Here is a 27,221-nt window from a genome sequence, read left to right on the forward strand (position 1 = left end):
TCGTAAGGAATCCGGTGCTCGGGTTTATTGTGAATGCGATGAAAAAAAGAGTGATAAAAATACTATTCGAATCACACCCTTTGATTAAGATCTCTGGATTGGAAGCAGCGAAGGGGATTGGAACTTTCCCAGTGATGAGTATGATGAGTATCTCTACACTCTATACCAGTCAGATGAGTGCGATGCCCCACATACACTCCAACTACAGACAAGACCATACTAACACTAAACTCCATGTCGTCGGTGGTGCTCCTTTCGCGCCACCTTGCTCTAAAAGAACAGGCGTCCTTTTCGTTGGTGCTTGACTCGCTCGCCCAATCTGCTCATTTCTTGCTTTCGGAATTTGCCTTCCGCTCTTCAGGACCCGTCATTTACCTTTCATTCGAAACCACTTCAAAGCCACAATATGCTACAGAGTTTTTCGACTGTTCAGATGCATCTTTAGCCTCAGTGGTTAAGTTTGTGTCCAATTCCCTTAAAGACCAAAAGACTCGTGCGCTTGTTGTGGTGGACTCTCTAAATTACATTGATGCAAGTGACATGGCTTCGTTTGTACTGTCCATCGTGCTGCCGCAAGCATCTGTGGTTGCCTGTTTCCACAAAAATGCTCCACAACCTCAGTCTCCGGGATTTCCAGGGGCGTTGCCACTTTTGAGCTACATAGCGCAGGCTATTTTCGAAGTGGCCCCTGCCAAAATTCAAGATGAAGAAGATTTGTCGCTGGCAATCCAAAGACTCGAATTCCCGATTGTCGAGTCACTAAACCTTCCTGTTTTCAAGTTGACTTTGACAAACCGTCGGAAGTCCGGTAAGGCTCTCGTATATCAGTACATTGTTGATACTAACACCCACGAGTATACAGTGTTTAAGCCGCTGACCGAAGAAACAGTGGAAGACGAGCTGTTGCTCAAAGATTTGACTACATTCAACTTAACTACGAGCACCAAGCAGAAATTGGCGCGTGAGCAAGTGGAATTGCCTTTCATGGAAGCTCAAACGGAGTTGGGCAAATATGGTGGGGCTATTGTCTATGAATTCGAGAAGGATGATGATTACGATGAAGAGGATCCGTACGAAGATCCTTTTTAATGATGAAAATATCGTCGTACATAGGTCTATACGTACTGTTTGTTATGCATCTTCAGTGTCGATTGATTTCTCTGTAAACGAACCCATTATTGTTCCATGAGATCCACGGGAGCAAAAAATAGCCCGATGCGGGGCTCGAACCCGCAACCTTTTGATTGACCTTATGAAGTTTAAGAGTCAAATGCTCTACCGATTGAGCTAACCAGGCAGATAAGAAAGCCCGATGCGGGGCTCGAACCCGCAACCTTTTGATTGACCTTATGATGTTTAAGAGTCAAATGCTCTACCGATTGAGCTAACCAGGCTTCTTGTGGTCGAAAAAATACCGTTTTTTTAGATTGTTCGGAAAAGAGAAGAGCTATCTGTATATTATGAACATTGTTAACCTTTATGAAAATAGCGCATTCTAGATGGAAGATTTTGCCATAAGTGCATTACTTACTCCTTTCATAGTACAATAGTCCGTATTATATCTTTTCTGCTATCATGTTACAGACGTAGAATGTTACATTCGGGTTCACGTCCCTACGAACGTAATTATAATCCTCTTCCCTCAGTACATTCTTTTAAATACGTTTTCCACACATTGGGATTCGTTGGATCAATACTTTTTTCAAACTGTGGCGCTATCGAGACTCATATTAACCGGATGGCTGAAAAACCTATTCAGCTTCAGTAAAAACAAGCAGCTTCTTAAACTATGCAACATGGCTAGATTATTTTCTGAATGAACGCACTCACTTAACTTCAGCTTTGAACGCAACATTTGTGCGCTTTACTCACCTACTCCCCAAGACAGACTGAAACAATTTTTACCTACCTCGGAACAATTTTCAATGAAGTAATTAGATTAACTAATCCTTGAACCAAAGGGAAGTTGAAATAGTTACTTACAGTGAATTTTCCTGAAGGTTTGAATTTTTGTTAGCATTTGAACTTTTTTCTAAATTATAGGATATTCACTCATATTTTGCGAACATGCACAAACTTGTCAATTCCAAGTGGAATATATATTTCCAAGTACAATATATCTCCAAGTGTAATAAATATTTCCAATGCTAATAAATACGTAAAAAAAGATCATATATACATTAATCATTCCATGGTACATTGCGAGAATTCCGCAATTTTTGGACAAGTTCCAAGTCATCATTCTGCTTCGCCTCGGCAATCTTCTTGTCCACTCCAGATTCCCACTTTACCCAGTCGTTGTAAGAACGAAAGCATTTCGGACCCATGTCGTCTTCACATTCGCTAACCTCTTTGGTCGTACAGAACCATGTTCCTTTTCTATTCCAGTACCCTTTCCCTTTGAGTCTCAGGCAAAGTCGGAGTTCTTCAGTCGTAGGCACAGGCTTAGCCGTAAGAGTAGACGCCCGAAGTTCTCTTCTTTCCTGTTGCAAGTCTTGAAAGTATAGCACTGGCACCAAGAAGCGGAGCACGTCCCTTGAAATCCATCTCGTCAAAATGTCTACATCAAAGTGAACATGGTGGTGGTCGGTATCTAGGTTGGTGGCCTTCCGAGGAAACACCAGAGAAAACGAAAATGGCTTTTCAGGAACCATGCCGTTTAGCCGACCATAGTTGTAGCGAAAAACGTCAGAGTCTTTTGAAAGAGTTTCATCGAGCTTAGCGTAAAGGATTGGTCGTAGACCAAGAAAGTCGTCAGATTTTGCTAAAGCCAGCAACATAACATTTTCGTCTCGTGGAATGGTATCGTCGAACATACCAGGAGAAAGAGTGGAGTAAGGTTTCCAGAAGATCAGACCGAATCTCGGAATCCTAGAAAGGCAGGCGCGAGCGAGTCGCGTGACCTCGAGATGCAAACCTGGGGCATACTATCGATGCAGGTAGCTCGAAATATCATCCTGGGCTCTTTAAAATGGTTCATGTGAGTTTACTATTCTTTATACTATTATTTATTGTATAAGAAAAACTCTTTAGACAGAGGACTGTATTTAAAATCTAGTATTTGTAGATAAAATTGGTATATTATACAGAAAGGTGCAAGACAGTACAGGATGACATGTAGACTGTTCTAGTAACTTATGCTTTTTTGGCCTTCACTTTGGCCTTGAGCGCCCGCACACGCGCCTTGAAACGGCCTATAGCCGACTTCTTTGCCGCCTCTTCCAGCTCAGCCTCGGTAACAACTTTCTTCGACAACAAATTGAACACCGTGCCAAACGCTAGGGACATCACAGTGCATGTTAAAATTATAACGTTATAAGGCATCGAAAAATCAGGTGTTGGTAATGTTAGAAGTAAACTGTTGGTGCGCATCTCATACACATTTTCATTATTCTCCACCACCTTGACCACTGCTGGTGCAATGGAGAAACCGTGGTTTGCATCCGGTGGATACTCAGCGTACAACAATAATGACTTGTCAAAGTCGTACGTAAACGTGAGGTCACCAAAAGCAGGCAATTCGAACTCGAGCTCAAAGTGGCCAAGACGCTTTCTATCAATGGCTGGTTTATAAAATTGCGAGCGCACTTGCCCGGAACCAGAGACTTGAAGCGTGTGTAAGTATACGCGCATGAACCACGGCAATGCATCGAAATAAACGACAGAGACGGGCTTTGATGTAGGGTTCTTCACCCTAACTCTCATACCGCCTTTATCTTGAGAGTACCCAGTTAACGAGCGAGAAACACGCACAGGGGGTGCTGGAATCGGGCTCGTGACGCTCGAATTATGTGTCGAAAGGTGGAAATTATAGTCGTCAGGTTTTGTAAGAGAAAATGTTGTAGCGTCCTCTGAAAACGATATATTTTCAGGTGAAAGAACTTGGACGTCCCAGTGGGAACGGTCAAGGTCGAACGAGACGGTGCTAGAGCCAAGGCCACCTTCGAAGGCAGCACCTCTAATTGGGCGCCCGAACAAGGATGCCACGTCCCACTCTATTGAGAGGTTCGCGGCACTAGGGAAGCAGTGCCAGGCGTCATGATGCTTTGCCGGATCGCAGCGCAAACGGTCTCCAGGTATAGGCTTTGGTATGCCACCTTCTGTGCGGCGCCGAAGCAGACGTTCAATGTCCACAAGAGCGTGAATGTACTGGTCAAGCACCAAATTGCACGAGCCATCGGTACACTTTGTCGTGAGATCGACTCCCATGGAGTGCCACAAGGCATCGTAAACGCTATGGCCGTCCAACAACAGCGCCACGCCTGCTTTACCACGAGTTGGAAGCATTTTGAGGAAAGGCGTCAAGTTCTCCGTGCAAATTGGCTCGTCCGGAAGTGCTGCGCGCATAACGTATAAGCTATTCGTGCTGTTAGCCACAAAACCACCTCCTGTCGCATGGCGAGGGCGGGTTGTAGCTGCTTCGGTCACGAAGTTGAGCGACGCACAGAAAAAACCCAGGAGCAGCTCGGCCAAGCGGACCCAATTTTGCATGGCTTCAGCAGGAGAAGCTGCCTCAATAGCGGCCCACAATTCTACCCCTGTTCCTCCACTGTGGGATCCGTTGGCAGGCAACGCGCCCCAGGCGTCTGAATCCCACCAACCCTGGGTAAAGCGCAAGTGTAACTCGCGCGTGTTTGTGGATGCCAAGACAGGTTCCAAGGCGCGGGGAAACGCACCGTAGTGCCGTGGTACACGGTCTGTTTGGTTGTAAAGAAGAGGCAACGGCGGCAGTTCTGAGTGGAAAGCAAAAGACGCGAGCACCTTGCTGCGGGGCAATGGACGCAACAGGAGGTTCTCCGTGTACTGGGAAACGGCACTATCATGCGAATGTGGCGTTGCAATCTCGTTTCCACGGTTTAAGGGTCTGGCGGCTAGCGCCAGCGCCACTAGAGTTAGAAGAGACAAGAAATGCATGGGTAGGAGGACAAAATATGCTGACGCGAACATGAGTAGGTTGGGATGTCCGGGTGGGAGATCCAATATGTGACATGGGTTGTAGAGATCGAGAGTGAAGCGACGAAGATGGTGGTATTCTAAGCTGAAAGGATTACACAAGGCATCCGAAGTATAGTCCTTGAGCAAGTATATAGAACATGAGGGTGTAGGGACAAGGTGTAGGGACAAACAGTGTCTTGATTGGAAAGATGGCAAGTACGAAGAGATAAACGCGGATGTGAGGAGTTGCAAACGGCACTACGTACTGCTGTAAACTTAAGAACGTCTATCTCTTCTCTATTTTTTTTTCTCGTACCTTTTATTTCTGTGTGTAAATGAAGAAATGTCTGAGGCCTAACGTGGATGCGAAAAGCAAAGCGCGAATGCCATTCTTCTTTTGAAGAGACCCACTCGAAGAATAACCTTCACCACTTCGTTTTATTTTCCAAACTGCTCACAGTTCCCACACAGTGACATCACTGCTGCGATAGTTCTTTTCTGGTATTACTGGTCTCTTCCCCAGCAAAACGGCAACATCGATATCCTACATATAAACCATTTGACCACAACAAACACATCTCCATCAACCTCACATAGTAACAGACTGAGACATTGAACCACAATGGATGCGCGTGCGCTCGAACCACACAAGGAGAACATCCAACCCCTTCCCGGGGGCCGTCCGGCGCTGAAACTCGGCGCAGCACTTTCTGCTCCACGTCTGGCCATGGAAACAGAAAGGGCACGGCTAGAGCGATCTCTTACTGCCGACGACTTGGACGACCCACTCCAAGCCTACTTGGATTACCTAGAATGGACCCACTGCCATTTCCCACAGGGTAACAATACAGATAGCGGGCTTCTTGCGTTGCTTGAACGCTGCACGCTGCACTTTCGCGATACAGACTACTACAAGAACGATCCACGGTACTTGAAGGTGTGGCTCGAATATGTGGGCTATTCGGACCAGCCACGAGATATCTTTGTTTACTTGGCGAAAAAACGCATTGGGCTGCAACTAGCGTTGTACTACGAAGAGTTTGCCCGCTTTCTCGAGGCCCAGGGCCATACGGGCGATGCGCGCACCGTCTTTGAGATAGGACTCGAGCGCCACGCAAGACCGGAGGCGCGGCTAAGGCGCAACTTTGCTCGCTTTTGTGCGCGCTCGCCCCGTGATTCGGCGCCCGGCGCGCCAGCATCTGTGCGCGCGCTCTTCCCTTCGACTCCAGTTCTGGACTTACGAACAGACACGGACTGTTCGTCTGGACACATCGCCCGACGCACTGTCGACCATTCATTAGAGACCAGCTCCGCACAAAAGAGTCTCCGCCGTGATGCGGTCTTAGAGAGCTTGCCAAAGCGCCCAAGGCTCGAGGTCTATAGCGATCCAGCGCCCATGTCGCTTCGCACTTCAGTATTTGCACCAGACCCGGACGCACGTTTGAACTCCGTAGCACTCCGCACAAAAGAGAACACGGTCGCCGCACAACCGTGGGTTGGCCAAGTGCTTACCCAGAAACTCGACCGTACCAGTCTTCCACGCTTCGAAGTGTTTCGTGATCCCAACGAGGCGGCTCTGCGTAACTTTGACGTCATAGAAGAAAACGGAGCCTATTACACAATGGTGCAGCAGCCGGGAAAACCAAAGGAGAAGCTTGCTGTAAATTTGAACTTGTTATATCCTTCGGCAGACGAGGAGTACAGTCTTGCGGAAGTTTTGATGCTTTCACGTAAGTTCCGACCGGCCGTTCAAAAACAAGAAGACGACAAAAACGAGACTTTCACCATCGCCCTCCGCGATGATGAGACCATCCAAAAACCAACCTCTCTGGCGGGACATTCTAACTCTCCTACAATTACAATGGTTTCTCGCGTGGCTGCGAATGAGGTGCTAGGCATGTTTAACGCGGCGGCACAGGATCTTCATTTTGACGATTCCACAAGAGCGCTTGAAGACTCCACGAACTATGATGGCTTTGTCACGGAAACGCTTGACGTAAAAAACCATTTAAAGGGCGATGCTATCGTCACGAACACCCCGTATAATACCAATGACCAAAAAACGCCGCCAACAGATCATTATGATTCAGATTCCGCACCAGATCGAGATAGCTCCCCATTCTTGGAATGGCCAAGAGCAACTGCTAGTTCAAACAAGCGCCAATAAATGTGGCCACCTCTTCTTTGACACTTTTTGAAACACATCTACGATGCAATGTTAAAAGAGGGCTTAAATATGCCCCTTTCCGTCAATTGTGCTCTCTCAGGAACTGCCCTGGACAACAAAAATCTCTTAACAGTGGTTTTCAGGCGAACACACACTTTCCGGACCGATTTAATAATTCAGTAACCACCATCAGTCCGATGTGAATGTCCATTAGTCCACAGGAATTACATCGCCAGGGCATGGAATGATATGCTTGGCGCTATAACAACATGTTCATCGATATCACTACATTTTGCATACAAATCCACTTGGTAGCAATTGCGAAACAAACGGGAAGCACACCAGTTAGTGAATCAAACTGCGCCGACAATAATATTTAGCTCCTACGGACTTTCGGTGTCGGCCCGATAAGTTTGGCAGATATGATAAAATGGCCAGAAGGATATAGCGGATCGGAAGCACCGATATCGGTTCGGAAGCACCAATATCGGATCGGAAGCGCATCTGTGTTTTCTTCTTGTCACGATGCAAGAAAGCGTCATCGCAGTACTTGTAAGTTTTGGATAAGTCGAACTGGCACGGCTTGAAGAAGCGCACCACTTCACTCGCATCTGCACGATGGATAAACATCCAGAGATTAATCGATCATTACAAACCCCAGAGATTTTTTTGGCGAGAGTGGTATAGCAAAGAGTACGATATATCATCCACAAAAGAAAGCAAAGTTAAATCGAAACATAGGCGGTTTATTGAGCTTCCGATGAGAGGACAAATTTAGCGAACCAAATGGTCTACTGCAGACAATACATGCCGGAAAGCGTTTTTCTCACCGTTTGCTACTAAAGAAAAGTTACCATAGAAAACAAATGCCAATCGATAGAAGAAATTGTCTCTGATTATCGAGATTTCGCGAATTACTGGCGAGAGGCTTATCCATAGCAACTGCCAGGAAAGAAGGAAATACTCAAACCTCCAAAGTGTAGACTTTCTTCAAGTAGCGCATATGCAGCTGCCAAGACCCACTGATGGATTCGATAACTCGGCGTGCACACTGATTACCGATCTCGGATCGCCGCGGCTGGTTACGAACATACATGAGTAAAAAAGCTCGGCCCGACTAACAGTCCGCCGTTTTCTTACGTATAAAGCAGCTGGGGATCAGCAGGCACGAACTATGGAAGACAAAACACCCATGCTGGCCATCGTGCGCACAGCGCAAAACATCAAGGCTGACGTTCTAATAGTGGGCGGCGCCTATGCTGGCCTTTCCACCTTGGTAGCTTTAAAGAACCATCTCAAGGAGCGGCACGAACGAAAAGTGTCTGTTGCTATGGTGGAGCCCAAGGCTGGACTTCTCAATATCTTGGGTATACCGCGGGCCATCGTGGACCCCGATTTTGCCAAGACACAGTTTGTGCCGTTCGAGAAGCTCGACGACCTTTCGCTCGACCGTTTGATCTCAAGCGACTCGTACGTGCAGAATCATCTCGGCGCAAGCCTCTCTCCTGGACTTAGGGACTACTTGGATATCACGTATGTCCAAGGCAAAGTGTTGCAGGTGGAGGAGAATTCGGCCCAATACACATTGAACGACTCTGGCCAGAGCGCCAAAATCGACTTTTCTTATTGTGTATTGGCTGCTGGCCGTAACAGGCCATGGCCCACTTCGCCTGAGGCGCCGAACTTTGACGCATACTTAAAAGAAATGGCCGAATTCAATTCGCAGGTGCGCCAGTGCAAAACCGTGGGCGTGGTGGGCGCTGGAGCGGTGGGAATTGAAATTGCTGGTGACATCAAACACAAGTATCCTGAGATTGATGTGCACTTGTTCCATCCACATGCAACCTTCCCAGCAGAGCCGCTCACTGAGAAATTCAAGCTGACAGTACGAGAATCACTCGAACGTAGCGGCGTTAAAGTGCACACGGGTGTGCGAGTAAAGGAAGAAGAACCGGGCCAGTTGCTTTTACCGTCGGGAGAACGTGTATCCGTGGATTTCACCTACTGGTGCACAGGGTTCCGCAACAATACAGAAATTTTGGGCGGGCCGTTGGCACAATTCGTGTCAGAAAAAAACAACGTACATGTCAACGAGTACCTTCAGCTCCAGCGGCCCGGTGGCGACAGCGTAGCCAACGTATTTTGTATCGGCGATATGGTGGAAATGCCGATAATTAAGCTGGCTGGATGGGCACTTTACATGGGACAGCAAGTGGCCAACAATTTGGTTGGGGCAATGTTTGAAGGTAGGCTTGTGGAGCCGTTCCCGGACCTTTCACAGATGCCACGCGGGATGGTGATCGTGGCTGGAAACGGCGAGATAGTATCGGAACTTACAGGTGAGGTGGAATTGAATCATCCGGGATACGTTGAAGAGTACAAGGATTATTGCGTGGGGAAAATTAGGGCCACATTAGGGGCATGATAAAGAGGAAATAGTTGAATCCATACAGAGAGAGGTAATAATAGCGGACCAAATTATACCAATGTAAAGCAGATTGATTCTCGACTAGCCCCACAATGGTTGATAGATTGCTTCAGGATGATGTTGATCGATGCACCATAATTCAGTCTTGTAAGAACGTATTGACAGGAATGCAATATTTTATAGCATGATGGTTAACCAAAACGTATGCACCGCTCAACAAAAAATGCTCTGGAATCCTTTCCTTGGGCAAAGGTCGATATTATAGTATAACGTATTCCATTTCGACCTTATCCCACCTACCTGTAGTCTTGTGATCTGCAGCTGCGATGCGTGTCGTATGTAGGACCAAGACATCAGTCGAGCTTCTCGGAAAAGGCTAAGGAAGCGGAACGGACATGTCGAGGGCCGAAGATTATTTCTTGGCTCTAAACTAGCTCCAAGCCCACTCGGTTTTCTTGTAGTACTTTTATAGACTCCTCTGCAACATGAGACACATATTTTATATATTTTACTCGAGCTTTACCGGGAGAAAAGAAGGAGGCCGGAGATAAGATAAGAAGAAAGAGAGCGGGTTTCAATAGGGAGAGTGGAACACTACCGAAAAGAAAGGAGGATACTAAAACGACGGAGAAAGAAAAAGAAACCACCGAAGCTACGGACGGCCGTGTGAGTCGCATGATGAAATGTGCGAAGCGAAAAATGCAAGTGGGGCAGAGCGGGAATAAAGAACAATACAGAAGCAGCACACGAGACACAGAACAAACAGAACAAGCACAACTAGCACAACGGAACAAGCACAGAAACAAAAGAAGGACATAACAAACCAAACAACTTTGAACAAAAACTCAACGAGGCTGAGAACACACAGACCAACCCGGGATACCACACCACCAACCGTAAACGTCCCACACAACGTTAAGGCACTATATCTCGGGCCAGTTGTTTTATTCAGGAACCAGAGCGCGAAACAAAGGCCACAGACCGGAGCCGCCCAGAAAATACGGCGCAACACGCATGAAAAGCCACGCGGCCTGCACAGTGCCCTCCACCATCACCAAAGCCCACTCCGCCTTCTTTGACTGATCTCCATAGTTCTGGCCGCCATGTCGCATTCCGGCTCCACGCCGCAGACACGACGCAAACGCGGGCTTTCGCTCCGGTCTCAACTTTTCACCAAGGCCCTTGCAAGCCCCAGCCAGCCGCCCATTGAGTTGGCTTCTGGGCCCGTCCATGAGGAGCATACAAACGATAGCTCCAGCAAAGCCGGCACCACATCCACAAGCAGCAGCAGCTTCAACGACACCAGCAGCTACACAAGCAACATAAGCAACGCAGCAGCCCATGCCAGCCACACAAACAACGCTGATGCAAATCCTTACGTTCCTGGTACAAACACAAATCACACCGCCGGAAAACCACCGGGGCCGCCGCCGACAATTGTTGTGGAAGAGGCTGAACCGTACTACCCGCCCTACTCACAGTACCCGCAAAGCGCCTTTTCCACGACCCAGCTCACGGCCTTGTCTAGTGCCAGCAGCAGCGCTTCCGACGCGCGACAGCCGCCGAAAAAACTGCTCTGGGAGCGCGCGCGCGCACTAGTGCGCCCGCCTGCGCCAGATTATTCGGGCGCCGGGCGCGAGATTCCGGTCGCCGTGCGCCAACTCTCGCTCACAGACCGCCGCACGGGCCGCGAATACTGCTCCAACGTAATCACATCTTCCAAATACACCGTGTACACGTTCTTGCCCAAACAGATCCGCGCGCAACTATCCAAAGTGGCCAACTGCTACTTCTTGGTCGTGGCCATCATGCAGATGGTGCCCTCTTGGTCCACCACAGGAAAGTTCACCACCATCATTCCCTTGATGATATTCATGTCCATTTCCATGGCCCGTGAGGGATACGACGACTGGCGACGCCACGGCCATGACCGCGAAGAAAATAACAAGGCTACCCATGTGTTGCGTGAAGATGCTGACTTGGAGCGTTTCGATACGCAATCCATTGCCACCATCATGACCGAAACCTTGCCTACACCGCTGACTTTTGCTGGCGTGGCCGAACCTCTACTGGAAGATAGCGTTTTCTCCGAAAGTGCCAGGCGTCGTTATAACCTTCGTCTAGACCGCGCAAAGTGGAAAGATGTACGTGTAGGGGATGTGCTTTGCATCAAGGAAGATGAGTGGGTACCAGCAGATGTTCTTTTGCTCGCGGTCGATGGCGATGATGCCTACGTCGAGACCATGGCCCTTGACGGCGAAACAAACCTCAAACCCAAGATCGCCCACGCACAACTTCGAGCACTAGCCTCGAGGGCAGCTTCCATGAAAAGTATACATACCGTGGTTACTGCTGAAGATCCAAACCTGGATTTGTATAATTTCGAGGGCCATGTGGCGCTAGACGGCAGTACATATGCGTTGGGCCCTGACAATATTGTGTACCGAGGCAGCGTACTACGGAATACTCGAGCCGTTTTGGGCTTGGTTGTATTCACAGGGGAAGAAACGAAAATCCGCATGAATAACTTACGCAGTCCGCGTGTCAAGGCCCCTAAGCTCCAGCGGAACATCAACTTGATTGTGTTGTTCATGGTATGCGTTGTACTAGCACTCTCGGCCTTTTCCACCATGGCCCTGAGAATCTACTATTCGCGTGATCACAAGAAAATGTGGTACATGTTTGATAGCGATGTGGGCGTCGCACCAACATTTATGGGATTCATCATCATGTACAATACATTGATCCCCTTGTCGCTTTACGTGACCATGGAGATCATAAAGGTTATGCAACTTCTCTTCTTACAGTTCGACATTGACATGTATCATGTGGAGTCCAACACACCTGCAGATGCGAAAACAGCCACTATTTTAGAGGAGTTGGGCCAAGTCTCCTACATTTTCAGTGACAAAACGGGAACCTTGACCGACAATAAAATGGTCTTCCGCAAGTTCAGCGTTTGCGGGTGCAGCTGGTTGCATGAGCTCGATTTACTAGAGAAAGAACGCTCTGATCCATCTGATATGGCGCGTGTTGCTAGCTTAAGGAGTATTGTACCGGTAGAAACGTCTACATCTATCATTCGCAATTCTTTGGACTTAACAACGGTCCCTACGCGATCCACGTGGAAGTCCAACGCACAACCGCTCAAAGAACAGGACATACCTACTTCATTGTTCTTACTCAAGTATGTGCAGCTGCATCCCCAGACACTTTTCGCTAAGAAAGTCACCTTCTTTTTGTTGAGTATCGCATTGTGCCACACATGTCTGCCTAAACGTGTTGACTCCAAGAGTACGAATACTTCAAGCTACTCTCTTAACGAGCAGGAGGAACCTGATATAGACCATCTTGAAACTGATTCGCAGATCCGCTATCAAGCTTCCTCGCCTGATGAACTTGCATTGATACAAGCCGCGCGTGACTTAGGCTTCATTCTCCTTGACAAGGAGAACAACATTGCCCAAATTAAAACATACCCGAATGGATTCAATGCTGCACCAAAAATAGAGCAGTATGAGGTGCTTGACTTCATTGAATTTTCGTCCGTGAGGAAGAGGATGTCGGTGATTGTCAAGTTTCCTGATTCGCGTGTGGGTGTCATTTGCAAAGGCGCTGATAATGTTATTATTGATCGATTGAAAAATGCAGAGATTGCAAAGAAAAAGGCTAGAGAATTATTAATGAACTCTGCCGATCGAAAGACCATGGAAGCCGAGCTTGTCCTTCAATCTAGAATGTCAGCTGATATGGAATCTCGAAAGTCTGGTGGATCATTGCGTGCTAGTTTAGATATCGCAGAAAGAATGGGTTCAATCGATGGAATTGTAAACAAGGACGACCATGATTTGAGCGAGATTGCTAAGAAGGCTAGACGGTCATTACATATCCAACAAGCAAAACGCTACAGTTTGGACGAGAGCCAGATAGAGCAAGAAACGGGGCCCAATGGACCAAAGGTGGCTATTCCAAACGATGCGCTTTTGGTTAACGAAGAGTATTTGATCGAGAAAACTTTGGAGCATATTGAAGACTTCTCAACTGAAGGTTTGCGTACTTTATTATACTCATTCAAATGGTTGAGCCATGGAGAATACGAAGAGTGGGCCAAGGAGTATCAAGATGCCAAAATTTCTTTGGTCGACCGCGCAAAGAAGGTTGAAGAAGTAGGAGAAAAGATTGAAACAAACTTGCAATTATTAGGGGCAACGGCTATCGAAGATAAACTACAAGAAGGAGTGAGTGAGGCCATTGAAAAGTTGAGCAGAGCAGGCATCAAGTTGTGGATGCTAACGGGAGATAAGCGAGAAACCGCTATCAATATCGGCTACTCATGCCGTATAATAAAAGATTATTCCACGGTGGTGGTTTTATCTATGGATGAGGGCTCAGAAACACTTGTCCAAAGAATCACAGAAGCCGGACGCGAAATGAAAGCCGGAAGAATCGCACACTGTGTGGTGGTAGTGGATGGAGGGACTCTCACTCTGATTGAAAATGACCCAACTCTCTTCTCGATTTTCATTGAATTGTGTATTCAAGTTGATTCAGCCATTTGTTGCAGAGCTTCTCCTTCACAGAAAGCGAAGATGATTGAATCAGTTCGCGCCTTGAAGAAGAGGGACGTAACTCTTGCTGTAGGCGATGGAGCTAACGATATTGCCATGATTCAGAGTGCAGATATTGGTGTGGGTATAACCGGCCAGGAGGGACTACAGGCAGCGCGTTCTGCTGATTATGCAATTGCACAATTCAGATTTTTACTCAAGTTGTTATTGGTTAATGGCCGCTACAACTATGTCAGAACATCCAAATTTGTGTTATGCACTTTTTACAAGGAGCTTTTGTTTTATTTGACCCAGTGTATTTACCAAAGGTACACAAACTTCACAGGAACATCCATGTATGAGAGTTGGTCTTTATCCATGTTTAACACACTTTTTACCTCCCTCCCGGTTATCTGCATTGGTATGTTTGACAAAGATTTGAGACCCGCTACATTATTGGCTGTACCTGAATTATATACGACAGGTCGTATGTATAAGGCTTTCAACCTTAAGGTCTTTTTATCATACATGGTACTTGCGGCCATGCAAAGTGTGGGGATCTCCTTTTTAGCATACTTTTCGTGGGGATTTTCTGCGATGAGAGATAACTCATTGATGCCTCTTGGAAACTGTCTTTTCTGGGCTTTGGTTATTGTCATCAACGGAAAGATTCAGTTCCTAGAAATGCGCAACAAGCAGTGGTTAGCGTTCGCATCTTTTTTCATTTCTACCTTAGGTTACGGTGTATGGAATGTCTTGATTATGCTCCTCCATCGTGGCAAAAATGATATTATTTACTACGTCTCGTATGGCTTACTAGAATTTGGCCGAGACGTGACTTGGTGGGCCACTTTGTTGATGTTATTTAGTGTCTTGTTGTTGTTCGATCTTCTTGTTAAAGTTCTTAAATTTGTCATCAAACCAAACGATACGGAATTGTTCCAGATGTTTGAGAAAGACATCAATATGAGAAGAACCTTCGAACAAAACGCAATGTCTGAGTTGAAGCAAGGTTGGTTCATGGCCAAAGAACCTTCGACCACAAAAGTACACATCTCCAAATTCATTCACAAAGTGTTCAAGATTGATATAGACCGTGTTGTCCCCAATGAAGTGAACCAAGACCATGAAGGCTCGGCAATGCAGCGAAAAAGAGCAGGAACAAATACATTACCCGATGAGCTTCCTCCAAGTGGCGAAGGGTCAGCTGTTAAAGAAGCAGATTACGAGCTGCCAGACTTAGAGGGATACGAAATTCTACCTAGTGGCGCGAAAGTAAAAGTCAAAAAGGAAGGTATCATGTCGAGGTTTGAAAGAAAGCTTCATAAAAAGAACGAGGATCCTGATATCGACGAGGTACTCGAGAATAGGATGCGAGAATTTGAGAATTGAAAGTGAAGTTTGAAACTTAATGTTGAAATATATAAAGGAATGTATATTAGGTTCTAGAAATGAAGAAAACGTATTATTTTTCTGCTCAGTGCTCCAAATACTTGAAGATGAAAGTGGTGAAAGTTGATGCAAAAATGCAAGCACAAATCATGTTTGGACCGAAGCTGTCGGCATATTGGCTGGTTTTTTTCTCTCTGATAGCAAGGGTTCTGCGAACATACTTGTAGATGGAGTAAGTCATGGTGAATAATGCAGAGATGAAAAAGCCAATAGACGCAATAACTGCAGATTTGCTACCGTAGTTAAGCAAGGCAGATGCAGTAGCGCCGAGAATCATACCAATGGATAACCAACTCAAGAAGGTTCTTTCAGCTGCGAAATACACTTTTGGTTCGATTCTCACAGGAATACAAATCTTTTTGTTTTTGGGAAGCTTGGAAGCGAAAGTGGAGTTCAAGTCAAAGTTGGTTCCTGGCTTGATGGTGAAGGTCCGGTCGTCATTGAAAAAGTGCAAGAACTTACCGTACAAATGCAAGAAGAACGTCGAGAGGTGCGAGTTTGAAGTTCTTGTGCTATAGTTCGATGGCAACAACAAGGGCGAATTCTCATCCAAGTCTTCCTCCAATGGGTTGATATCGTTGGAGAAGTGTACATTAGAGTATCTGTTGAATTCGTCAGAAATCATTTCTTCTTCGTCCAACTCTCCGCCAGAGGATGAAAATTTAGCCTTGCTTTGTCTCGAAATACCATAGTCCTGCTCGTTCTTTGGCTTTCTAATATCAACATCCATTTGAGGGTACCAGAAAGGTAACAAGTTGACTCTGTCGGTCAACAACGAAGCACATCCATGAATAAACTTAGAGTATTTAGGAACAGCTTCAACAAGATGACTAGCCACCAAATCTCTAATCCAAATTGGAGGTTCCTGGCCCAATTGAGTCTGCAACTTGACTTCCAAAACGGCATATGGGAATCTGCAAACATCCTTTTCTGGTAATTGAGGGAATGGGTAGTCCACACCAATGTCGGTTCTTCTCCAGTTGCCGTGAGTTCTGTCGTAGCCATCAAAGTTGTCTTCTCTGACCATTGTCAATTCCGTGTCCAAAGAAATACGCACTCTTGCATCGCCAGGCAACTGGAAAGCAGTTCTATTGTAAAAAGATCTCATCACAGGTCTGTATTTTTGCTTGAGAACGCTGTATTGCACTTCCTTGGCCAAGCTTTCCAAATTGTCGATCTCCTGTGGAGATTTTTTACCTTCCTTTCTCATTTTCTCAAAGGCCTGGTGAGCAGTAAATTCACCACTCAAAAAACTGTTGACTTTCTTTTCCTTCAAAGCAAATCTGGCCTTGACGGACTTCTCTCCAGTCCAGTCTTCTCTGTGCGTTTTTCTCTCCACGAAAATTTGATCCGATTTCATGCCACCGTACCATCTCAATCTGATGGCTTCGGCACCTTCATCTTTTCTTAATCTGCCATAGTACAAGTCCAAATCCTTGTTGTCAAAGTAAATGGAAGTGATGGCCGAGTCCTCCGGTTCGAGCTCTTTGTCTGCATTGAAGACCAAAACGGGCAAATGCTTCAAGATAATCAACTTCAATTCGGTGATGTTGTCTGGGTGAACCCAGTACTTTGTGGTTTGTCTGACAAAGTTTTGTTGAGCACCACCGGCAGAAGAGTCACCCTTGACTGGGTTACCTCTAGTTCTCACCAAATCGTACAACTTGGACAACTTGACAATCAAGTTATCGTAGTTGTCCTTGTAGAATGGTTTGGCGTTCAATCTCACCTGGAAAATTGGTTTCAAAGAAAACTTGGTGGACTTGTCGTGTTTCTTCAAGATTTTTTGAAAGCCAGTGTAGTTCAAACGAGTGAACTTGGCCAAGTCGTGGACATCGGCAATGATGTCGGACAACTCCTCTTCCAACTCATCGAAATCCTGTTCCGAAGGCTTGTTGTCAGTCTTGGCAGCCTCAACAACTTCGTAAACGTATTTCTCTGCCTCCTTGACTCTGCGGTTGATTTCCGTGTTCTTCACAAGCGTGAAAGAGTACACCTTGTCCAATTCCTTTTCCAAGGCAGCTAAAAAGTCCTCCTCAAACTCGTTTGTCCACTCAAAGTCGTTGTCCTTCAACCGCTTCTTCAACTGATGCTTCAAGTCATCATAGTCGATATAGTAAAAACTATAGTTTTTTATGAGAGCTTTCCTCAAATGTTCACCAAACTTCATTGGGGTGATATGGGAAAAGAGAAAAAACGATGTCCATTTTAACCTTGCGAGAGATAGTGATTATAGGGCGTAGCCCCACGTGCGTCTCAGATTGATGGCAGGTGGGAAAAAAAAAAAAAATAAAAGCCGCATCTACTTAATTGTTTGGACTTCTTCTGATTGAACCAATGGAGGGAAGAAGAGATGAGGATTTTCCATGCTACTGATGGCAATTCTCAAATACTCCATTCTGTTGATTCTGGTTGCTTTTCTCTGTTTTCTGGGTTCGATTGGCATTCCTGCAAGTGACGCTTGGTTTATTAGGCTACTCGCAGAATGTTCCTGCAAGATGCACAACATATTAAATACTCTACGAGTGAGCAGAAGGTTCACTGTTCATACATTAAGACTAATAAATGAAAATGGGGGTTCCATATAGACAAAAAAAGTGATCAAAGCATGAGTAAGATGAGTTGTACTCGGCTATAGTAGAGAGAAACAAAAAAAGAAGGTCGTACCCGGATTCGAACCGGGGTTGTTCGGATCAAAACCGAAAGTGATAACCACTACACTATACAACCAACTTATATCTGTTATTATTGACGGGATAATATATTATGTGTGGAAAATATTAGTACTCGAGAACGCAGAAGGAATAAGTTGTCACTTATTTAAGTACTTTGCAGCTTCTTTAGAACGTTCCTGTGGTACTTTCAAGAATGTTTTAGCTACGAAAATATCCCGATCCCCTTCGAGCAGTTCAATAGAAACTTCTTGACAATCTTAATTCTCTCATGGTGGGCCACTTACTATCCAATAATACATTGAACAAGAATACGAATACACTAGCTTTTGTCTAATTCGGTGAGATTCGTGCATCTTTCATCCACTAACCTTTGACTATTCATTTCGTGGAAACATACATATAATGAGGTTCATTTTTTGTGGACTGTACTGGCGTTTTCCAGATGCATCTACCACTTCGGAACATGGCCTCTAGAGGTGTGTCTTTTTCGTTTCTATTTCCAACTCGAACAGTCTCTTGTGACCAATCACTTGCACCTATGCAAATAGCGCGGATTCGCTAATCGCGCGAATATATCGAGTCATGATAACAGTTCCTATTACCCGATTCTCTCTTGGGCATCTCCTTTCATTTCCTTCCAGGCCGAAACGCTATCTATAGTGCTTTGGATTGATTCAATTGCATTTGAGTCGTTGTTTTGCCTGTCTCATCTCGTCTATATATTCTTGTTTGCATCATCTCTCGCCCAGATCTTCCCTTTTCCTGACCGATTCCTCTAGTATGCTTGGCATGATTCGTGCTTTGCGGTCCTTCTCTATGGCCCCCGTTCGCTCAGCCGATTTCTCTCACATTGTCATCGGAGGAGGAGTGGTTGGCGTTGCTGTGGCTGCAAAACTCCAACAGTCGGGCCAGAACGTGGCGCTTCTAGAACAACACCCACAACTTGGAATGGAAACCACCTCTCGCAATTCCGAAGTGATCCACGCTGGACTTTACTATCCGCCCGACTCGCTCAAGGCGCGCTTGTGTGTGCGCGGGAAGGAGCTTCTTTACTCTCTAGACCCGCGCGACGTGCCATATTCGCAGTGTGGAAAATGGGTCGTTGCGCAGTCGGCGCCCGAAGAAGAATATTTGGCGCGGCTAGAAAGTGCAGCCCGCGCTCTTGACATTCCTGTCAATCGGTTGACCTCTAACCAATGTAAGGCAATCCATCCCCGCATTCGCGCTAAGCATGGTGCCCTCGAGTCGCCCTCGACCGGAATCGTGTCGGCGCATGCGTTGACCGCATATCTCGAGGCGAGCTTTTTGGAGCAAGGCGGCTTGGTGTCGCTCGCGACCCGAGTGGAGGCGCTCGAACGCGAAGCCTCTCTTGCACAATACCGCGCGCACTGTTTGGATGTTTCAGGCGAGCGCTTTGAAATCACAGCCGACTGTGTAATTAATGCTGCTGGACTCCATGCGCCCACGGTCGCCAACATGGTTCTTCCGCCTGAGCGTCACTTTCAAGCTCATTTCGCCAAGGGAAGTTATTTTTCGTACCAGCCAGAGTCGCCAAGTGGCCAGGTGACAACGAGGCTCATCTATCCATGTCCTTTGCCGAATGCAACCGGCCTTGGCACCCATTTGACTCTTGATTTGGGCGGACAGATTCGCTTCGGACCAGACTTGGAGTGGCTTGATGCCACAGATGCGAACGACTTGGACTATACCGTGGCACGTACTAATATCGAGGCGGCTCAGAGGGCCATTTCGGGGTATTTTCCAGAGATCCAAGTGGGTGATTTGCACCCAGCTTACTCCGGCGTTCGGCCTAAAATATCCGGTAGAGAGGAAAGCGCTCGAGGCTTCAGTGACTTTTATATACGTGAGGAGTTACCTGGGTTCATTAACATGATAGGTATCGAAAGTCCAGGCTTGACATCAGCAATGGCCATCGGCGAACATGTGACGGCGATGTTGATGTGACGAACAGAGAAGTTCCCTCCATTCAACTATTCATCCATTGAGACGTCTGTTCCGATATCAAAGGATGGTCCGCCTAAAATATCACAAGCCTCCTTTAGCGATCGGTGAACGATTTCTTACACATTGCTAATTGCATTCGCAGCATAGATAGATATCTCATATTTATAGTCATCATTGGATTCTTTCTGGGGATTATAAATGGCAGTGAGGTCGATTTACCTGCTTTCCACTTTCAATAATGGGAATAATTACATACATGGACGCTAAAGACGTCCTCAGTTAGAATCGAAACTTTACTACAGTGCTGTAACCTTTTATAGTCCCATTTTATTAACACCATTATACAGACCGTTATAAAACACCATAGTCTACTCCAAGCGCCTCTTTTTTTCTTCTGGCTCCGGGCTTTTCGTTGGCAAATCTTCTGGCCTAGTCGGTGGTGGTGCTTCCGTGAAGAAATCATGAGTCAACGCCTGTTCCAGATCACAGCGGCGAGCTGGATCGAGCTGGGTCATAGAAATCATCAAATCTAGCGCCCGTTCCGTCGCTGCACTGAATCGGTTCCTGAGTTCTTGTCGCAGAGGAGGCGGATAGACATGCAAAGCATCATACATGGGTAAATTGGACACATTGGGCCAGATTTGCTCTGTAGGAGTGCCTAAAGCCTTAAATGTAACATCCAACTGATCCACATCATCAGCGCCTGGCAAATACGGTGTACGCAACATTAACTCAGCAAATATGATCCCCACGGCCCAAATATCCACTGCTCCCGTATAATGGCGAGCGCCAAAGAGCAACTCAGGGGCACGATACCACCGGGTAACGACCTTAGGTGTGAATGCGTCCAGAGCATTTCCAAAAGCTCGAGCGAGACCAAAATCGGCGATTTTGAGTTGACCATCAGGTGCGAGAAGCAAGTTGCTGGGTTTCAAATCACGGTGCAAGATAAAATTGCGGTGGCAATGGTGGATGCCTCGCAAAGTCATGAGTAGCCATGCTTTGATATCAGAACTCTTGAACACCACCTTCTGGTCCTTGATCAACACTTCCAAATCACAGGGCAAAAACTCCAACACCAAATTCAAGTTATTGTCTGCAGACATAAACACGTCCATGAGCTCGATCACGTTGCGGTGCCGAAGCTCTTGCAAATACTTGACTTCTCGTATGGCTGACATGTCTAAACCATCTTTGAACAAGCCGGTCTTGATTTCTTTGATGGCAATCTGCCGCCCAGTGGAAATCTGCTTACCGACATAGACGACAGCATATGTTCCCTCACCGACTTTTTTGTCCTTGGAGTAGCTGGCCATAAGAAAAGCCAAATGAGTTTAGTTGAATAAGTAGATGCGAAACCAGTACTTCACACTACAAAACCATTTTACGCCTTTCATATAAAGGTCTGATATCATGGGCACAACACGACATGATATGGTTAAATCTTTTCTTTGAGATAAACTGCTTCCATCTTCTTCAGTTGTTATGGTTATTGCTCGTCGGATCGGTATTTTAGAACACTGATCCAGAACATCAGTGCGCATACTTCGTTCTTTTCTATTGCAAAAAGAGGTAAAATTACACTGGAAACAGTCGATTACGAACGATAAACGGCCACATAGGTTGTAGTGGGAAATATGGTCATTAAGGACTTGTGGTAAGTTAAAACCATTTATTGCAAAGATCTTTATAGAATAGTCCAGGGTGGGAAATAATCCTTTCAAAACGGTAATAACTTTAGCCAGATGAAGAATGTCATGAACATCAAACATGGTTAGCAATTAGAGCCAAAAACATAATAGCGATCGTTGTCCCTTTCGTGGGAAAAGTAGATCACCAAAAGGCGACGACATACGAAAACCGTCGTCCTAATTGCACCATAATACTCTATAAATGAAATGGTCTCTTGTTTTATTACTCGTTGGTTTCACCCATGGTTTCACATGCTTCTGCCACTTTAGCATCCTCTTACAAGCTTCTACATCCTCTCTATTACAAATGTATTGCGTGCCAAAGCACGATGCAATCTATTAGACACATTCCCACTGGGCAAAAACGTACCAGCTGTTACCACTGTCGCCAAGAACCAAGGCACGGTAAAAACCAGCGTCGTTACACAGAAGTGTTGTGCGGAAAGCGCAAGATTCGCCGCGGGGGTCGTCCTCTCGGGTGAGCTTTGTATACTTCCCTGAAGGCGCCTCAATGACAATTTTAAGATCAGAGTTCCCTTGTAGGTGCAGCTGAGCTGGGTGCGCATCGATTTCGAAGTTGTACGAGTTTTTGGGCGCAAGAGTCGCCAATTGTGGATGACGAACGTAAAGGTCATAGTTTTGTGCTTGGATGGTGGGGAAACGAGGAACAAAACGGGCAGCGAGCGAGGTGCCCTCGTGGTACAAAGGAATGACACATGCGAGTTCATGGATATTGTCAAAATGCGTTTGCAAGCCCTTGGGCCCGGCGAAAAGCTGGAACACGCCAATCAGCTCTCCTACAGGAAGAAGCGCCTTGATGCGGGCCATTCGGCGGCCGCCCACCCAATAATGCTGGCAAAGAGTGAAGTCGTTGGATGTGGTGCGGGCGGTTTTGATCAAGGTGAAAAGCTCCACGTCGGGCGGCACATGCAAGTCTGCCTCGAACACTTCCAAGTCTTTCATGCGAGTCAAAGCATTGTTGAAGTTGCTGAAGCGAAGATGCGATTTGGCAAAGCCCGAGTAGAGCCGGGGCAAATGGAACGCCACGTTGACATCTACAGGCGGGCAAACATGCTGCAACTCGATAATGGACGGAAGATGGGTCGACACCAAGTGGATGGGCTCGGCCAAAAAATAAAACTCGTTGTGGCCGCTTGTGTTGCACACGGCGCCATTTTGGAAGCAAAAGAGGTCGACGAGGCGAAAGACGCCCGCGCGCGCGCCCGTTTCGAGCATCACCGAGAGCCAACAGTGGTTGACTACAAAGTGGTCGGAATGGTAGAACTCGTTTGGTTTTTTCCAGAATCCCACAACCACCTCGGCCGGAATCCGCAACGCCTCAAGCAATTTCTTGAACAAGTAGTTGAGCTGGAAAATGGTGGCTGCGCCCTTTTCCATCACCTCGGAAAGGCGCGGTTTCGCGAGCAGAATGCGTTCGGGCTCCTCGATTATACGGAACTGGCACAAGTGCAAAAGAAGCGCGCGCACCATATCGACGCGCGAGGCGCCGAATTTCACGCTCACGGCAGAGATCACATCATTGAAGTCGGTCGAACGCGGATACTTGGCGGCAAAATCAGCCACTTTGCGCTTGTTGGGCGTCGGTGGCGCCTGCGGATGCTCGCCAAATGTCTCACTGACATTTATTGGCGTGACATACTCGAGCGGCTTGACGATGAAATTGGGTTCGGCGCGCGCGAGTCGCCGAGTGCGCATCTGCTTGTCTTGGGTCGAGAGCGTGTTGGCGCGATTGAGCGCCGTTTTCACCGCGCGCCATTCGTCGCCCGCACTGAGCCGCTGTTCAAGCAAGTTCTCTGCGCTTTTGCGCCGAAGCATTTTGAAAAGGCGCGGCCGGTCATCTTCGGGCGCTTCATACTTGTGTCGCATGAACGAGCCGGCGCTGGTGGCACTGAGCTCGGACAAGTTGAGCACGTCGCTCTGGAGAGATTTGAGCGACGACTTGAGTTCTGAGCAGTGGAACACGTCGCGCGCAGGTTCTTGATCCTCTTGCGAACCGTGCATCACGACAGAACTCCGCATGGCATGAGACTCGCGCAACGCATGAGATTCACGCATAGCAGTAGACTCGCGCATAGTATTAGACTCGCGCAATTGGTCGGAATGCTTGGGCGGTGGCGGCGGTGCATCCAGATCCTCGTCTGTATGCTCGAGTCGCTTCGACAGTAAGAGTTCCTCGCTTACGTAGCCCAGCTCTGCCAGATTGGCACGAGCCAGGTACTTTGCAACGTCTTTCCCATCCTTCGCCTGCCGCTCCAATTGGCGGAGTTGTTGGAGCTCCATCTCGAGCTGCTGTTTCTTGTGGGCAATGCTCTGCATGAGTTCGTCTTCACGCCGCGCTTTGGGTGTGGGCGAAAGAGGCAACGCCGAATCAGAACTGGAAAAGCCCGTGCCAAGCACGTACTGCGAGTACATTTTGCGTCCGCTCAGGTACATATCTGGGCTCGCTTGACCAGACACGTTGGGCGACAGCGCACTCAATGTCTTGGAAGATGCAAATTTCAATGTGCTTTTGGAGGCGCTCTTGGATGCACTTTTCGAAGCGCTCTTGGGCGTCTGCTTTGTTGGGGTTCCCTTGGGCGTTATCTTGGACGGAGAAGCAGAAGGAGTCGTTTTCGGGGTCGTGGCCAATTTGCTGGTTCGATCGTGGACAGGTGTGCTAGGGTCCGACGAAAGGCCTGCGGGTGGCATTATCTCAACAAAGTCTTTGGGGAAGATGCCTTCGGCGCCATTCCGCACCAAACTTCCCTGCCACCAGAGCTCGTCTACGAGATGGAACACCTTGACCACCTCGTTTTCGAGAAATCCCAAGTCGCCGTCCTCTTCGCCGGTCCAGGAAACCAATGTCCTTGCCAAAAAGGGCAACGGTGGAGCCGACATGCTGATGAGAGAAAGAGACCTAGTTGCGAAGAAGTTGAATGCGGCTGCTAGAGAATGGTGTGCGCATTGAAGCTCATTGCCCGATCTGGAAGAGGCATAAACACTGCACCAGCGTTTCGACCGCAAGCGCATGCAGTCTTCCTTGCAATGAGACTGCGTCATCACGTGCAGAAGGAGCGTTCCGCATTACACTTCCATACAGCGTGCCTGATGGAGATGCAGGTAAGCCTGTCTGGCTAGTCTATATCTCTTGGACATTCTTTACTATGCGTATACTAGCTCCAAAGTGGGTAAGTGGCATATGGAATTAGCACCATCACCCATCACTCAGTAACCACTGCGGTTTCTCCTTTAGACATGTGCATCAGCCGTAAGTCATTGTTCAACATGACGCTTGTCAAGCGAAACGACATTCGAAGAGTGCTGCATCCACATCTTTTATTGTGAAATTTTCATATCACTAATGACTGAAAAATCTGTGTTTAAATGACTTTTGAAGTCTATTAAAGGTTGACTTTGTTCAACGGTATTGAAGATTCTCCGGCTGTACGGGGCTCTGATGCATGCGGAATCATTACGACGATTCTTTGTCTCGACTGCTCATGCAATCATAGAAGGTAAACTTATGTGACGGTTACTAGCTTGATGTAATATTACACGGCTCAATATCTACGAAACGACTTCTAGCATTAGGGTTCGGATCGATATCAGATAAAAGCTGTGATCACTTGTCCATCGGAACAAAATTACCCTCCTTGGCCGTATTTACAATCACGCAGACATTAGTTTGTGAGTATTTTCCTCCGATTAGCTATTAGGAGTTCCTATAGATCTATGGTACATGATATTACTCCTGCTGGCGAACACCACTGACAATGTCATCCACACGCAACAAGAGACAAGCGCTTTCAATTGCGGTTTTGATCGATTGCTGCTTGATCACCTCCGGTTCCCAAATCCCGTAATCGTTCATGTCCACAACCTTGCCTAACTCTCCATCAATTCCAAAAGTGTGTTCACCCTCTGCGTGCTTTGCTCTCAATTGGGCCAAAACGCGGATTGGCTTACCTCCGCAATTCTGAACCAATGTTCTTGGGATGACCTCAAATGCATCGGCGACCGCCTGGTATGGCCACTGAGCGACACCCTCGATAGTCTTGGCTTTTTCTGAAAGCTTGACACTCACAGCCATTTCTGTGGCGCCTCCACCAGGACTCAATGATGGTTCGAACATTACGTTTCTGGTGACCGCCATAGCGTCTTGCAAGTTGCGCTCAACCTCGTTTAAGATATCCTTCGATGCTCCTCTCAACAACACAGTACATGCTTGAGGGTCCTTGCACTTGACGAGATAGGTGAAGTACTCATCTCCGATAAGCTCCACATTGAAGAGACCACACTTGATACCCACATCGGACTCCTTCAAGTCCTCGATACGGTTGACGATTGTGGCGCCTGTGGCACGGGCAATTCTGTTATTGTCGGACTTCTTGACTCTTCTCAAAGCAGTAACACCTCCCTTCAACAAGTAGTGCTGAGCCAAATCGGAGACACCCTTTTCGGTGATCACAACATCGGGTTTGAATTCCAAAAGTTGGTCACAAATTAAACGCACTTGCTCTTCTTCAATCTGTAAAATACGGTTCCAGTCTTCCTCCTTCGTGATTTCAATGTTCGTCTGCGACTCACCCTTCTTGTACTCCAACGGACAGTCCAACAAGATGATACGGGGGTTTTCAATCCGTCTCTTCATCTTGGGGTGTGTAACATCTTTGTTCAACATAATACCATCCAATACCTCACTGTCGGCAACTTCGCCACCAGGAATTTTCTCCACACGCACGTATCTTTTGATGTCAATCTCTTTGTAGTCACCTTGCTTCACGGCAACTGTCTTCACGGCCCTTAACGACAACTCACACATTTTTTGCAGCCATTTGTTGATGTATTTAGTGCCAATAGAAGCCTTGATCAACTTAATCATGGCCTCATCGTTCTCAATGTCCACCGGAACAGAAACTTGGTGAATGATTTCCAAAGCGTCGCTCAACGCCTGCTTCAAGGCCTGAATGATCACGACAGGATGCAAATTCTTCTCAATGTATGGGAAAGTCTGCGCCAAGATCTCTCCAGCCAAAATGATGACAGTAGTAGTTCCATCTCCCACTTCTTCGTCCTGAGTTCTACTTAGTTCAATCATGGACTTTGCTGCTGGGTGGGACACATCGATTTCTCTCAAAATAGCATGTCCGTCGTTGGTCAACACAATGCCACCCATCGGATCCAAAAGCATCTTTAACATAGCCTTAGGACCCAAACATGTTCTGATGATGTCAGCCACAGCTTTTGCTGCGGTGATGTTGGAAACCTGCGCCTGACGCCCACTTTGTCTTTCTGTGGAAGCGTTGAGATAGACCACTGGTGCTTGCATTGTGGGATGAAAATGTTGAAGGAAAGCCTGTG

The 27,221-nt window shown here is 47.0% G+C and overlaps 11 protein-coding genes and 3 non-coding genes across 14 annotated transcripts; 5 read left to right on the forward strand and 9 right to left on the reverse strand. All coding sequences in view use genetic code 12, as the record gives it.

The window, feature by feature from the left end:
- Positions 1-234: 234 nt before the first annotated feature.
- FOB63_001542 (Elongator subunit) lies at positions 235-1,089 on the forward strand (the record flags this gene model as incomplete). Its single annotated transcript, XM_002618345.1, has 1 exon — positions 235-1,089. The coding sequence occupies one exon, from the start codon at positions 235-237 to the stop codon at positions 1,087-1,089; it is 855 nt and encodes a 284-aa protein (XP_002618391.1).
- Positions 1,090-1,209: 120 nt separating this feature from the next.
- Positions 1,210-1,297, reverse strand: FOB63_005549. The gene has a single exon. It is a non-coding gene; the product is annotated as a tRNA-Lys (tRNA).
- Positions 1,298-1,306: 9 nt separating this feature from the next.
- Positions 1,307-1,394, reverse strand: FOB63_005548. The gene has a single exon. It is a non-coding gene; the product is annotated as a tRNA-Lys (tRNA).
- Positions 1,395-2,180: 786 nt separating this feature from the next.
- Positions 2,181-2,816, reverse strand: FOB63_001543 (uncharacterized protein; the record flags this gene model as incomplete). Its single annotated transcript, XM_002618344.1, has 1 exon — positions 2,181-2,816. One exon carries the CDS (start codon positions 2,814-2,816, stop codon positions 2,181-2,183), a length of 636 nt encoding a protein of 211 aa, XP_002618390.1.
- Positions 2,817-3,135: 319 nt separating this feature from the next.
- FOB63_001544 (GPI-anchor transamidase subunit) lies at positions 3,136-4,914 on the reverse strand (the record flags this gene model as incomplete). Its single annotated transcript, XM_002618343.2, has 1 exon — positions 3,136-4,914. The coding sequence occupies one exon, from the start codon at positions 4,912-4,914 to the stop codon at positions 3,136-3,138; it is 1,779 nt and encodes a 592-aa protein (XP_002618389.2).
- Positions 4,915-5,557: 643 nt separating this feature from the next.
- On the forward strand, positions 5,558-7,102 carry BUB1 (protein kinase; the record flags this gene model as incomplete). Its single annotated transcript, XM_002618342.1, has 1 exon — positions 5,558-7,102. One exon carries the CDS (start codon positions 5,558-5,560, stop codon positions 7,100-7,102), a length of 1,545 nt encoding a protein of 514 aa, XP_002618388.1.
- Positions 7,103-8,276: 1,174 nt separating this feature from the next.
- Positions 8,277-9,527, forward strand: FOB63_001546 (Pyridine nucleotide-disulfide oxidoreductase family protein; the record flags this gene model as incomplete). Its single annotated transcript, XM_002618340.1, has 1 exon — positions 8,277-9,527. The coding sequence occupies one exon, from the start codon at positions 8,277-8,279 to the stop codon at positions 9,525-9,527; it is 1,251 nt and encodes a 416-aa protein (XP_002618386.1).
- Positions 9,528-10,633: 1,106 nt separating this feature from the next.
- FOB63_001547 (aminophospholipid-translocating P4-type ATPase) lies at positions 10,634-15,469 on the forward strand (the record flags this gene model as incomplete). The annotated part of the gene is made up of 1 exon (XM_002618339.1): positions 10,634-15,469. One exon carries the CDS (start codon positions 10,634-10,636, stop codon positions 15,467-15,469), a length of 4,836 nt encoding a protein of 1,611 aa, XP_002618385.1.
- Positions 15,470-15,554: 85 nt separating this feature from the next.
- VTC4 (Vtc4p) lies at positions 15,555-17,699 on the reverse strand (the record flags this gene model as incomplete). The annotated part of the gene is made up of 1 exon (XM_002618338.1): positions 15,555-17,699. The coding sequence occupies one exon, from the start codon at positions 17,697-17,699 to the stop codon at positions 15,555-15,557; it is 2,145 nt and encodes a 714-aa protein (XP_002618384.1).
- A 488-nt stretch (positions 17,700-18,187) lies between these two features.
- Positions 18,188-18,259, reverse strand: FOB63_005547. The gene has a single exon. It is a non-coding gene; the product is annotated as a tRNA-Gln (tRNA).
- A 725-nt stretch (positions 18,260-18,984) lies between these two features.
- Positions 18,985-20,169, forward strand: FOB63_001549 (uncharacterized protein; the record flags this gene model as incomplete). Its single annotated transcript, XM_002618337.1, has 1 exon — positions 18,985-20,169. The coding sequence occupies one exon, from the start codon at positions 18,985-18,987 to the stop codon at positions 20,167-20,169; it is 1,185 nt and encodes a 394-aa protein (XP_002618383.1).
- Positions 20,170-20,537: 368 nt separating this feature from the next.
- On the reverse strand, positions 20,538-21,485 carry KIN28 (TFIIH complex serine/threonine-protein kinase subunit; the record flags this gene model as incomplete). The annotated part of the gene is made up of 1 exon (XM_002618336.2): positions 20,538-21,485. One exon carries the CDS (start codon positions 21,483-21,485, stop codon positions 20,538-20,540), a length of 948 nt encoding a protein of 315 aa, XP_002618382.1.
- Positions 21,486-22,199: 714 nt separating this feature from the next.
- Positions 22,200-24,920, reverse strand: FOB63_001551 (uncharacterized protein; the record flags this gene model as incomplete). Its single annotated transcript, XM_002618333.1, has 1 exon — positions 22,200-24,920. One exon carries the CDS (start codon positions 24,918-24,920, stop codon positions 22,200-22,202), a length of 2,721 nt encoding a protein of 906 aa, XP_002618379.1.
- Positions 24,921-25,605: 685 nt separating this feature from the next.
- On the reverse strand, positions 25,606-27,189 carry CCT3 (chaperonin-containing T-complex subunit; the record flags this gene model as incomplete). Its single annotated transcript, XM_002618332.1, has 1 exon — positions 25,606-27,189. One exon carries the CDS (start codon positions 27,187-27,189, stop codon positions 25,606-25,608), a length of 1,584 nt encoding a protein of 527 aa, XP_002618378.1.
- Positions 27,190-27,221: the final 32 nt, after the last annotated feature.

The sequence above is a fragment of the Clavispora lusitaniae genome, assembly GCF_014636115.1.
Source record: "Clavispora lusitaniae strain FDAARGOS_655 chromosome Unknown tig00000038_pilon, whole genome shotgun sequence".
Lineage (NCBI taxonomy): Eukaryota > Fungi > Ascomycota > Pichiomycetes > Serinales > Metschnikowiaceae > Clavispora > Clavispora lusitaniae.